General features: G+C 43.4%; 1 protein-coding gene across 1 annotated transcript; it reads left to right on the top strand.

Annotated features, from left to right (window-relative positions):
* The first annotated feature begins 2,413 nt into the window (after positions 1-2,413).
* LOC144475173 (limbic system-associated membrane protein) lies at positions 2,414-8,942 on the top strand. The gene is made up of 3 exons (XM_078190791.1): positions 2,414-2,557; positions 4,873-5,206; positions 7,655-8,942. The coding sequence occupies exons 1-3, from the start codon at positions 2,417-2,419 to the stop codon at positions 7,792-7,794; spliced, it is 615 nt and encodes a 204-aa protein (XP_078046917.1). The 5' UTR covers positions 2,414-2,416; the 3' UTR covers positions 7,795-8,942.
* Positions 8,943-13,741: the final 4,799 nt, after the last annotated feature.

The following is a 13,741-nucleotide window of genomic DNA, read 5'->3' as shown; positions in this document are numbered from 1 at the left end:
GTTTGACGATTATATCCGTCATGCGTAAAATTTTGTTAGAATTTGATATTTGAATCGTAATTCCGGCGAAAACTAAATTATATTCGTAAATTTTAATATGTTTAGAGGACAAGACGAAATGAAACAAACAGATGAAAATTATAAATCATTTGATACGTCATCGCTTTGATTTTTTCCTCTTTTACTTTTATTATAATATTACCACGTTCGTCGTTTTAATAATGAAAATTAACCGATATTAATTGTCATTACTTTGGTAAAATAAAAATTCAGAAGAGACAGCATCATTTGCGAGTCTGCAAGTCGATGCGTTAACAGTGTCGTGGAAACCTCTATTGGTTTGCACCCTCTGCTTCCATGATCGTGGAAGCTTCTGTCACCTAAACGAAATTTCTCAAACCAACGACGTCTTGTGTGTTCACCAACTGTGTCGCCGCCGCAGGGTTTCTATATATTCCGAGGAGCTTCTGCAGTCTTCTTCTCCAATTTGAATCCACCAAACCCTACCGTTCACTGTAACGTGTCAATTCAAAAATTAACATTTCTGCGAACAATTGTATAGAAGATGAAATATTATTGAATTATAAAACTGATCTTAAATTTACCACAGATAGATCTACTAGAATTCCATACCTTTTTATTTTATTATATATATATAAATATATTAAATATTAATAAATTACATTATTACATTATGTGTATGATATATAAGATAAATGAGGTCGATAGAAACAAATATCGTTTGGCAAAGAGTGTTAAAGCGTTCACGGCGAAGAATATGGTTCACGGATCATTTGCAAGTGATCCGGCACACTGCGCCGCCAGTGAAAATGATCGAGATAAACGTCGGTAGTGCGATTTTGCCTGCTCGGTGTGAGACGTTTTCGACCGGGCAAGGACAGAGTTCGTGCTGATCGGGGAGAACCGAAGTCCTCGGTAACTCATAGCGTTTCGAAATGTTTCTGCTCGAATACCAGCCACGGGCAGAGACGTGCACGTAGACGCGCAGCAAACACTAGCACGAAATATTGGATTTGCTATTCGATGGCTCTAGACGGTAGATCCTTTTCACGGTGGATCCCGGGATTATAGGAAACATCCGGGATTACGGTTTTCGGAGAATTCTCGAGTGTCATATCCCGGAAGACGGCTCCCCTCGAGAACATATTAGACGAAACCGTAGTAATTAGAGCGCGGGCTGAGCATTAAAACAGGTCATCCTAAACGTTTCGTGAACCGAGAATGAATTGATTGATTGCAACCACACGAAGACTTGATTGGTACGTCGATTATCGAGCTTTCGGTAAGATAACGGAGTCAGCTGCTAGTCGAAGCGCACACATAGCACGAGTAATTGCGATTTACGAGTTGCCGCGTTGAGAATGTTTTTTTTTTGTAAAAGGAAAATGTATGTTCATAAAACTATTTCAATATTTGAGACACGGGTAAACTGAAATTATTTCTCCCTCTCTCTCTTTCTCTCTTTCAGCACATGTTCAGGTGTTTCAGAGCAAAAAAGAAATACTAGAATGGTTTTTCTTTGGGTTACCAACTTCTTTATCGAATTTACTATTATATCGACAAATTTCTTGTCCACTGTATAGGACAATGATTTTTAAGTTTAGTATACAGGCCGAACAGGGGAGCGATGGGTGTCGGGTAAATTGAGTAAAGTTTCGTGGTCACTACGGTCTGGAATGAAAATTGGCCCGAAATTAGGGTGCGCTAATGGCCTCCATAATTGATATTGGATGCAAGCGTTGCTCGCCCCTCCTTCTCTATCCCCTGATATGATACACGCTGTTTCCTATACATTGTTACCGTAAATGGCCCAAATGCTTTTAACGTCTCCACCGACCGCGATTCGTTTTCGACTCTACATTATTTCGCCCGTAGTTCGCATTGAAACTCCTTAGAACAGATTGCAGGATTTCTGCGCGTGCATTAATTAACACTTTATCGACCGGTTGCCTATAATCGTTAATAATTATTTCTTGACGTGAGAGTAAACTAAACATCTAGTTGATTAGTTGGTTTATAGAAAACAACGGTTTCTAATAATCATATCATTTCCTTCGAATCGAATCAATAATTATGAAAAATTTATTCTGTCTAACACGTTCGCTCGCGCCTACAATTTTAATAGGAAATAACAGTCGCGACTGATTCAATAAAATCTCGGTTTAAATATCGGACTGATGGATAAGCTTGCGGATATAACCGTGTATAGATAGAAAAGCCAATAACGGCAATTAGATCAACAGAATCGTGTCGGATGAAGTTACCATGTTCTTCAGATTCGACATTTCCATTTTAAGTGTCAAAAATGATCCGAAACCGATAATTTCTCGAATATAGGATCAGTGCGACGATCATTTCAATTCGACCGTCAACCATTGTGTTACAGATTACATGGATGAAAGACAGGAAGCTGTTGACCGTTGGCATGAACACCCACTCGGTCGACCAACGATTTGTCGTGATCCATTCGAGCACCGATTGGACGCTACAGATACGAGCGGTTACCGTGGAAGACGCGGGCATCTACGAGTGTCAGGTACGCACGATGGATCATCCGCGTGTAAGAATATCCAGCGTTTCTTCGTCGCGACAGCGTTTCTGTCGCGCGCGAGCATCGTTGGCTCGCGCATATCATTCATACGTGGTTGCAAAAACCACGGGGTCGTATCCTAAATTTACGGCACAATTTTCCGGCGACTTTTATGAAGCATTTCTTTCCGCGTGGACAAAAGCAGAAAACAAACTGAACGGATAGACCAGCGCGGAGGGGGCCAGGTTAAAACGTTCGCCGAGCATTAATATCGCGCGGTCGTCGTTTAATTACGTCGACCGTATAATGCATTACCGCGGAACGAAATATCAGCGAAAATGTCATCGTCGAAATAACCCAGCACGCGACCGTGGACACGTAAGGTCAAGAAAGTTCATCGATGTATTTAACGTTCGATGGTCCCGTTATATTAAATGTTATCCGACCGGGCATTATAATACTAAACGCAGAGTCCATACACGGTAGCCGAACCTTTGTTTAAGGTCAACACGCTTTTCGAAAATTTCACGGCTCGCTGAAAATTCGATGGCGACGAGTCCGTTTCATTGAAACGGTAAATCGACAGAATCTTTGTCGATTCGTATCTCGTTCGAATTGTTTGCCGATGAACGAGACTGCGTAATTAGCGTCCCGCTTCAAATGGTGATTCCATGTGCAGCAACGTTTAAAGGAATTCAGCGGACATTCTTTTGAAATATGGACACGTACGCCCCGCGACCTTAGTCACTGTCTCGCGCCTCATGTTTCATGTATGACGGCTTTGTGCCACTTGCCTGATTGAAAACGGACTCTTACTACTTGTCTGATTGATGGTAATACCATAGTACTCGCGTTTGATTAATGATGTTGTGACCATGACCATACTCCATAACGCAGATTATATGCGCGTTACGTGAAACATGATAGCGACTTTAAATGGTATCAGCGTCCCATTGTTTGTTTTGAATCTCGGATTACAAATGCTTCGTTGCGAACCAGACGGGAAACCGCGGGTCTATTACAACTGCAATGATATTTTGCCCATTACATAATACAGTTTTGGTTTACAATGCTACAGACATGTTTTAACAGATTATTAATTGAACTGTTTAAAAAATATTGGATTAGCAAGAAAGTAATTTCGGTTTGCAATAGTAGATAGCGTTATGTTTGCTTCGTTATTCCTTGTCAATGTTAGAATTATTTTCTTTTGAGATTTGGTAGTCGATACCTCTAGGTTCCTTCAGAAACAATTTCCGTATAATTTTGTTTACAACAGTCAGTTTACGGTCAGTTTTAATACGGAGTGCAAAAAGCAGCATCTTCGACACATTTTACATTTTTATTTTCATAAAGACAAGAAAGCGGTCGAGGCTCCGAAAGAGACGTGCATCGTTGGTTAACCTGTAACTACTGAAAACGTCTCAAAAAAAGACGATACTTAATTTACGTCCTTATCTATCGTCCATCTGGCACAATTAACCCTTAGAGTACGAAGTGAGGTAATTTGAAATGAGAAAATAGAATGTCGCTAATAAGTTTTTATACAGGATTTAAAATAGAACTCGAACTACCTAAAGGGAAGAAGAAAGAAAGAAATTATTTACGAAGTTATTAAAGAGAAACTACAATTTAGCATTTAACGAATTTGATAATGAAAGTGAAAAGGACGTAGATAAGAATTTGATAAATTGAGGTGGACAGTATGATAAAATTGTGTTGCACGCGACACGAACTCGTCCATTTGTGGAAGTACTTCTAGGCAGATATTGACTCGTGCAGTCGATGCAACGGAATTTTTACTGGCGTGTTGTGTGTGAAACGAGTGGCAGCCAAAGGCCCAAAATTTGCTGGCTCGCGCGTCGTTACTCGTTCCTGAATTTTTGATAAAAAATAAAGTGACAGTAATTCCGCGATCGCTGGATTTGCTACAACCCTCCTTCTCGATGCTTTGTTCTGTTTTCCAACGTGAAAAAAAATCTATTAAAAAATACACTCTTTGCGAGTACAGAGGAAACGAGGCGAAATCGTCGAATGAACTTGGAGCAATTTCAAGAAATTCATTTCACGAATGAACGAGTTAGAATCACAGTGGCGCAAGTCACATTTTTCTCCTTGTTAGTTCTCATGAGAAAAATTCATTCGATGGAATCCAATTAATATCGAGTAATAAATAAACACTTCTTAGCATAAATAGAAATCCCGAGAACTATTCGAGCACTCGTAATATATTTTTCGAAATGGCTGAGAAATGGTCCACGCGGATGAGCTTTTTCGTTCCCCGAGGTTTCGCGATCCAACTAGAGTGATTGGTGTTTCAGATTACGTCGCATCCAGTGCAACGGCATTTTGTTCGGCTGCGGATCACGGAAGCGTACTCGGTCATACCTGGGGCGCCTGATTTGCATGTGAAGCAGGGCTCGAGCCTTCGACTGGAGTGTCAACTGATGGCAGCCGCCGAGTCGCCGCAGTACGTCTTCTGGTATCGTCAGGGTCGCATGATCAATTACGACGAGGAGCCGGGCGTGAAAGTCGAGCTAACGAAGAACGGATCGATACTGATGGTCGACAAGACGAAACCGGTGCACGGCGGGAATTACACCTGCGATCCGAGCAACGCAAAGTCCTCGTACGTGGTCGTTCACGTGATCGAAGGTGAGCGAAATTGATCGGCGGTATAACGGCCGCAGCCCGCGAGACGCAGGAACGACCGCTAAATTGATTCTCGCGAGAAACATTTGCCGCTCCATTTTTCACGGTGGAATCGCGGTGATTTTCCGGTCGTACCGTGACCGCGGCAACACCCTCGCATAAATGCATTCCAATGCGGCCGTTTCATTTTTCTTCTTTTCCAACGCAATTAATAATCCACGAGGCTGCGGCGTAATGTATTCCAGCGACGATTGACCATCGCGATACACTACTCGCGTGTGCTGCGGAGCTTTAATGTTCCGCTCGCTTCTCGACACGGGCCAATACTTTTTCCTTAACCGGATCTCTATTGCTTGTAATCGCGCGGCGCTAGAACTGCTGCTTGATACAGCATGCGTTACTGCTCACAAGTCAATCTATTACCACTTGCACGATTAACCGCGGTACAGTATTGCTCGGCTGATCAGACGGGATCACTCGCTGGCAATCTGATGGACCTTGACACGTTACAGCCTACTTAAACACGCACCTTACTGCGCTACGTGTTCAACTTTTTTTTTTTATTGATTAGACGAGCCTGTATCACTTTTCTGACCTTTTGGGTCTACCTTCCGCGAAAATTATAGGGGTCTATCTGATTATAAAGTCCTTGCAAGTTTCTTTGCTCGCGATACTCTTGCACGAGTTCTCTTTCATTCGGTTCGATTTTCACTTTTCCAGATAAAGATTCTCTTAGTGTGAATGGATAGAGGATGTATCTATTCTGTGAAACAATAATTCTTTGATCAAATTGTATTTCGTTGTTGCTGCGTTTCAAATACAGTACAGTATATTCGTTCGCGAGGACAAAGTTTATTCGGTTGAATGCGAGGTAATATTATGACTACATTTTATCAATTTAATTCGTGTCAAACGAACACGCGCGAAGAGCGACCGTATTTTAATAATAGCCGATGCAAGTGTTATTTCAACTCGAGTATGTCATCGAAACATAAGGACGTGGTACTTGTAACCTTTCGGAAATAATGTTTTTCGATCCGATTAATCGATGTTCCGCAACCGAAATATAATACGCGAACATTTCGAACAACGCAGACGTGCTGGACACGCGCTTCGATGAAAATAAATATTTGATTTCCGTCGAATCTATAAATGGCGACGATTAAACGGTAGACGCTTAACAGAATAATATTTGCCTGTATATATCTTTCAATTTCTAACACTCGCTTCTAGTTCTTTTTCCCATTTACCGCCAGCCTCGATTCTCTCTATCAAAAGCGTTTTGACCTCGAATATGCTAAGCCGCCAAGCTGCAGCCGCGCGGTATAAAAGGGAGCAGAACCTTTGAACTCCTGAAGGAGCTGTCGATATTTTCGAAGTTTGAAAGTGCCCCACGGTCAAAGAACTGATTTCTTTCCCATGCATCGTCGTATAAAATTCAGGAATATTTGGCTGAAGGAAATGAGTCGTTCAATTGATATGCAATGATGAACATCAATGAACCAATTCGAAAAATCCTGTACTCGATCCGACTAGCGAAACGAAAATCGTTGGAAATATTTGCTAAAGGGTCTATCGATGCTGTACTATCGACTCTTGTCATTTCAATGCCACTAATTGGATTTTTTAATTGTTAATATACCTATTTCAAGGTTCAAGAATTATTAGTCCTCTTTATGGGAACTTTTAGACTTCATATTCGATAAACGCGTTGAACTACGAAGCGTAGTACTCATCGACGTTCACAGTGAACAATACTCGAGCTGTTGAAATTAAGATTGTCGTCAAATTTTCTATCGAAACAGAATTGGGAAATTATTGATAAAAAATAGATTAGAAACAAGGCTCATGTCGTCAGTAGTGTCTAATTTTCCATATTTGTTAACGTATTGGGATAAAGAAAAGTGTGCCTCTTATAAAAATCTTATAAAGCTGTGAATTGTTGCCAACGGTTTCTAAGAAGCTGCTACCGTGCGCCACCGCATTCGAAGTATCTTCGCGAACGCTTGCTCAATCACGAAGAGGCGACAAAAATACAGAAGAAAAAAATCGATATTTCTCAGCCATAAAACCGAGATCCTCGTTTAATAGATATCTAGACAGGCGAGGGGGGGTGGAAGGACAAGCTTAACCGAGCATCGGCCCCCCCGTCACGTGAATTCCGTAGATCGTGACGCGCGTGATCGGACTGCGAACTCTGCCGTCGTTGCGGATAAGGCAGACCGGGACGGCAAATAGCCGAGTCTAGTCCAAGGCTCGCTGTCCGGTGTCCAACTGATCGAGCTCGTTTAAAACGTCGTAGTTTGCCCCCGGGGGTATTTTACCGGTCTTCCACCGAAGCCACCGTACTCGCCCAGCCCCATTCCGGGGGCTGGACAGAGCGTGGGTTGGGACGCGGAGGGGGGTCTTCTTCTCGCTGTTATAAAGTCGGAGTTTCTAATCTGGTTTCAGAGGAGGAGAAACCGGCGGCGATGCACGGTGGCGACAGAAGGAACCTTAGCCCCGCAATTTTGGCGAGCAACTTTCTAGTGTTCCTCCTGGCGGCCGTCAGCTGGAGGATACCGAGTTTCACCAGCCTTTACCCGACGTGAATCACCGTCGAAGTTGGCGGAGTGGCCGCCGTTAGCCGTGCCCGAGCCACCGCAGCGACCCGATCCCGCCATCTTCCGCCAGGACGATTCCGATGATCGAGGGATCTACGGCGCTCGTTCTTCCAGCTGTAACTCCGGTCTACCTAGCGAGAGGTGGTCGCTTCCTCCTGGACCGGTGATCCCGCGAGGAACAACAGAGTGTGTCCGTGAGATCCCGTTCCCGTGGCCCTCCCCCACCACCACCACCACCACCACCGCGTGCACCTGTGACAACTTGAAACGCGAATGTAACGAATCGACCGCGCCACTGCCGCGATCCCCTCGTGTGTACCGCAGGACTACGTGTGTGCTCCAGTGCTCCCGCACCGGCGGACTAACTGCGACCGTGTTCTTGAACTATACGAGAGCTCCTTGCTGTTCGCTTGTTCGAACTGTGGTCCGCTTAATCTCCCGTTTTCCGGAGACTTGCGCGATCGTGGTCGCGATCGACGATCCTCCCTCATTATGGAATTGACGTTGGACTCGGTGCGGCGAGGACACATCCTTTAGACTTCGAACGATGGAACAGGTACGAACACGCGTCGAGATGCTCGCGCCGACGGGAAGTTCCTTCACCGTTGCTGTCCCACATTCCGCCGCGGCGGGACAGGAACTCGTTAGCGTCTTTCTGTGTCCGCGATGGGCGAACCCGTTTCCTTCGTAATGTGCGTTATACATATATAAATACACAAATATACGTATATACATACTATATACATATATCTATATTCGTTACGTACGCGAAAAGCACGTATATACATATATGTACACATACATGTAACGTGTAAGTTTGTTGCGTGAATCTCGTCAGCGGACGAGTGACGAGAACTCTCGCGACGCGATAACGGATCCGTTTTGCTTTCTTCTCGCGTGCATCTGGCATTCGCGGGACTTCGTAGGTTCGTAAACTTTGTGTCGAACGGATTTTAAACAAAATTAACGGCGTTCAATTATTGATGTGGACAACGAGGACGGCTGTCGTCGTCCCCGTTGTTACCGCTAAACGAAATTCTGTTGATCCTGGAAGATTCAACGGAGATGTCGTCACTCGTCCTGGTAAATGGAATCAATGTAAATACTACAGTCTAATTATACATTCAATAAAACATTACTCGTGAACAATGCTATTGTGGGAATTATTTTTAGGGTAAATCCCACGAGACTCCGTAGTAATATAAAAATAACAATTTATTAATAATCCACAACTTGGCTCAAGGTGAATCAGGGGCGATCCTTTTGATTAGTATCAATTTTTTGTTTAATATCAATTATTTGCGAAATAAGAATTAAAAATCCTAATAAATTCTAAAGTGAAATTAGATTTGAAAGCACGATAAGTCGGTAAGTGATAAAATAATTAATGGACACTTAAGTCCGTATTAAACTAACCGCAAAAATTAAGCACTCTAATTAGTTCGTTTCAGCCGAGTTTTCTTCGAGGATTGACAAGGTAATTGGCAGGTAATAAAAAACACTCGCGACTTGAACAATTCTGTAGTTAACGAGTCGCTCTCTAGTCGCTGTCTCCCAGCAGATGTTGCCTGTCGTCAAAGCGATGGCGAAGGCGTTCGGTTCATCGGCGAAGCGCGAACACGGGTAAACTTCGTCATTTGTTCTCGTCATTCGATAGGCAAACGATGAGACAGGAAATTGAACGCAAAGTAGCACGCTCGCCGGTGAAACGAACGTCTCCGCGTCGCACGAGAAAAGTTATTCCACGAAACTCCATGCCTAGGAAAGTTACCCGGAATAGCTTCGGCCGATAAACGCGCGCGTTTCCTATCTCACAAAGTCCCCCGAAACTTTCCGCGGGCTTTAACACGCCCGTGGCAAACATTATTACAAGAACCGAACCCCCGCTATCTTCCGTCGGAATCGTGTTAAAACGGACTAATTCGACCGCGAATTCGACCGGAGAAATATTACGATCCGCCGGCGGAGTTGAACTATGCGCCTCTCGCCTTTGACGCTGCCGAGAGGGTGAGAGCTTCTTGCGGCCGCCCGGGGCTTCGGTTAATCGATAAGTCTCATCGCTGATGTAAGTGTCGCCGATATTCCTTATCAAACTGAGTAACAGTCTTATACTGCTCGCTTACCTCAATGACTGACGCTACCAACAGCGCTACGGTCTGATTTACGCTGGCGGCTTGCCGAAGCGATGCAACGGTTGCACACTTGGCCTGACAATCTGACTGAAACGTTGGATTCAATATTTCGTCTAAATGACAAAATTTTTGCTTTTGGTGATAGCTTCGAGGATATAACTATAATGTACTACTTTTGTAATTTTAAGTTCGTCCATTCGTAAAACCTAATTTCTCATTAACTTGCTCGAGTATCGTTCCTTTGACAGCTACATTAACAATTCTTTGTTCTTAATCATTTCTCTAATGGGACGAAATCATTTTTATTTCTTGCACGTCAACATTTACGTATTTACTTTTTTTTTTACTTTTCTAAGTCCTTTTAAAAAAGTTCCTTTTACTTTTTTTTTCTTGATGATTTATGATCCCTGACGTTTGGTATTGTCCAACAGTTCACTAAAGAATACTACGCGACCAATGTATCGTGGACACATAACGCAAACACAGAACGGTGCCTCGTATGGACGTTCAACTGCGCCAGGTAGTTGTAGCATTAAGTGTGATCGATACTATAATACCTATTTGATGAACAACAGCTTTCAGCCACTTCACCTAGACGGTACGTATACGTTGTTACCGTTTAATGTGCAAACGGTGTCTGGCATTGCTAGTCCTGATTAGCCGCTCAAAGGCGGCCGAGTAATTCGCAGAGCGAGGAGATCGCGGTATCGCGCGTTATTTGCAAAGTTCTCGTGGAGGACGAAGATACTGTGTGTAGTCACAGTACAATAGAAAGTTAATTTCGCAGCCAGGTGTTAATCGGCGTGGCACGGGTTAGTTCTTGGTGCCCCGACACGCCACGGTACGGCATATCCGAGGTCTCCTGCTCTTCGCCGCCAACTTCGGCCCCTCTGTCTGTCCTTTAACCTCGTTCTGTTGAACCCGGGCCGTACTTTCTTGTCTTATTTTCTACCTGGCCGCACCAAACTTTCGCGATAAAAGCACCGAAACTCTTTTAACGGGTGCTAAATTGAAACACTACTGCAATATACCGGCACGGTCCCGTGACTTTCTTTACAAAGACCGTTCCACGGCCACACCTACTTGGTCGCGGCAAGACCCTCCCGGATTTACAGCAAAGAAAGCTACCTTTTCTGCCGGGTTAACACCGGCGCATATCCTGTTGGATTTTATGAGCGATCAGCTTTCGTTATGGAATTCGGTCGCCCAACATCTAAAACCCTTTGCACTATATCGAGCCGGACTCGTTGATCTACATATGATTCTCCTGTTAATAGATCCTGCTAACTATAGTTGTTTTCTCAGCCTATTCGGTCAGTCGCATAACCGTGGGTCCTTTGAGCAGTGTAAGCACTATAAGTAAAATATCTAAGTACGATATCCAGAGGCCACAGATGGAGAAGACGCGGACAAAGACGAAGGCTGATTTCATTTGAAGGCTGACAAACGAGATCCGTTCGCGGCTGTTTCGTCGAAGCTAACATTGCGCTGCGGTAGCATGTGATTGGGTACGGTTGCGTGCGATAGATACGTACAGGAACAAGAAATAATGAGGGGACATGTCGATACGTCGATGCCGTTGCGGTTCCACAATCTGGTAATTTGTTTAGCTCTGCGTATCAGCTGCGGCAAATGCGTTTGCTGTGTAGCTAAAATGCTAATGCTGTCTGCTCCTGTTCCGGAAACTCTAAATTGACACCGACCGTTACGCAGTTCGTTCGTTAAAAACGTTTCTGCACTTTTTGTTGAATTATCCTAAGTGCTGTTTCCGCTATTATCCTGAGCGAAATACTTATTTATTTTTTCTCAATCAGAGTTTGCTAATAAAAGATTAGACATACTTTTTCTAATTATTTCTTTTAAAACTTGCTTTTGAGTTTATCATTATTTTTACATGGCAACGTGCTTTCACGTACACTGAATATTTCCTGTTAAAAGCCTGCTTTATCACCACATTGCAGCGAAATGCAATTAACTATTCGAAGGGTGATAAGGTCTCTTTCTAATTACATTATTTGCTTGATTGAAAGCTATCCTGCATTAGCTGCTTGTTTTGTACGCTCTCCCTGACTACTTGGAGGATCTCTTACCACTTGTTTGAATAGAACCATTCGATACTCCTTGCTCTAACGAACGCATCCCTTATTGCTTGTCTAACTGAGAATAATCTCACAGTATTCGCCCGGAGATTAAACGCTTGTGCTTCTAGTCTGAGTAAAGGCAGACTTCTAATACTTGTTTGCTCGCAAACTGTATCAAACTACTTGTTGAATTAAGCGAACCTTGGAACTACTATAGTTGGCCATCCATGATCCTATACTTGAGATAAAACCGAAGTTAGTGTAAAGTCTCGCTGCAGAGAGTGTAGAATCTGTTTAATGTTAATCATACCTCTCGTAAGTAGAAAATGCATTAACAAATGGACATTCTCTTGTCACGTATCAGAAATGGGATTACAATATTGTATGCTTCAATTTGAAGAATTGACAAAGTTACAGATATTTCAATCATGTTAAACTTACCGAAACTCTATAATTTTATATAAATTTGTTATTCATGTTAGTCTTATTGTTTCGTTTACTTTAGACAGTTATCATTTTATTACTTTATTTTAATATGAAAGGTTGCCATGCTCTTATTTCTTCTAGATTAATACATCATCGATCATGAGAGCTGTCCAAAATGATGAATTGATGGAACAATAGAATTGTGGTAGTATGGGCAAGATTAACGTTACAGACCATATACAGATTAAAGTACACCATATTTTCTTGCAATATACTTAAACGTATAGGTGATATGACGTATCTTTGTTTAAAAATTTACCTGAAAATGATGCTTCTAAGAAGAAATATCCTTCATTTAATTACACGGGATTTCATAGCTCTGGACCAATGAAAATTCAATGAAAAATATTATTAAATTGTACCACGACGATATTGCTGCTACAAGTATGTGTATTCACCTCGATGTACGTACTGTGCGTATCTGAGCTATGAGATTTCGACTTAACGCAGCTACCTGCAAGAGAACAGTTTCACAGATCGTTTAATCGGCGTTCCGCCGTGAGACCGGCTTGACTTCGTGACCCGATTCTCTGCAGTCGTACATCTTGAACACTCCGGAATCGGAGGATCTTAATCCACGGGGGATCCGGTGCGTATCACAGGTAAGCTCTTTATAAGGACAGCTTATATCCTGTACGAGGAAGCAAGGAGAGGAAGAAGAGGGATGGGACAGAGACTACGAGATGCTCCGACGGTAAAGCCTCAACTTCGCGCAACTTTCTCTGGAGGATAGCTCCCGTAGTAAGACGTGTACTGACACAGAGACCAAGGGGGGGAGGAGGAGGAGGAGAATGGGACGTCGAGTCGGCGGGTATCCCGGAAAGTTCGCCGTTTCTTCGAAGAAGAATGAGTAGCGCCGTCTCGCAGACGGCATGCACACAGAACAGGGTAATTCAAGGGAGGAGCGAGATGTCTTATTCCCGGAGCACTCGTCGCGGAACGAGGGGACGCCGCGGCTTGGCCTGTTTCCTCCCATTGTTATTGCATCATAAAAATTCATCAGCAACGCTTCCGCTCAATTAGCGCGTTTCCCGTTCTTCGCGCGGCGCCAAGTTCGCCCCGCATAAATGACTAATGAACGTCCGACCGTAAATTCTCCGCGCTGTTTATGACTTTCGTTACGGGCGCCGTGAGCAATCTGAACGACCAATGAAAACGACGAGGGATTTTCATTCACCGGTGAACGTTCGTCGGCCAGATGCCAGTCACACTTTTCGATTCAGCTGTAACCGCTTC

This window comes from Augochlora pura, chromosome 2, assembly GCF_028453695.1.
Source record: "Augochlora pura isolate Apur16 chromosome 2, APUR_v2.2.1, whole genome shotgun sequence".
NCBI classification, from domain to species: Eukaryota; Metazoa; Arthropoda; class Insecta; order Hymenoptera; family Halictidae; genus Augochlora; species Augochlora pura.
This window is presented reverse-complemented; position numbering and strand designations above follow the sequence as displayed.

Coding starts and splice junctions, on each gene's coding strand:
- LOC144475173 (XM_078190791.1), top strand. CDS start 2,417: ATGAAAGACAGGAAGCTGTTGACCGTTGGCATGAACACCCACTCGGTC. Junction 2,558..4,872: donor CGGGCATCTACGAGTGTCAG/GTACGCACGATG, acceptor TTGGTGTTTCAG/ATTACGTCGCATCCAGTGCA. Junction 5,207..7,654: donor GGTCGTTCACGTGATCGAAG/GTGAGCGAAATT, acceptor ATCTGGTTTCAG/AGGAGGAGAAACCGGCGGCG.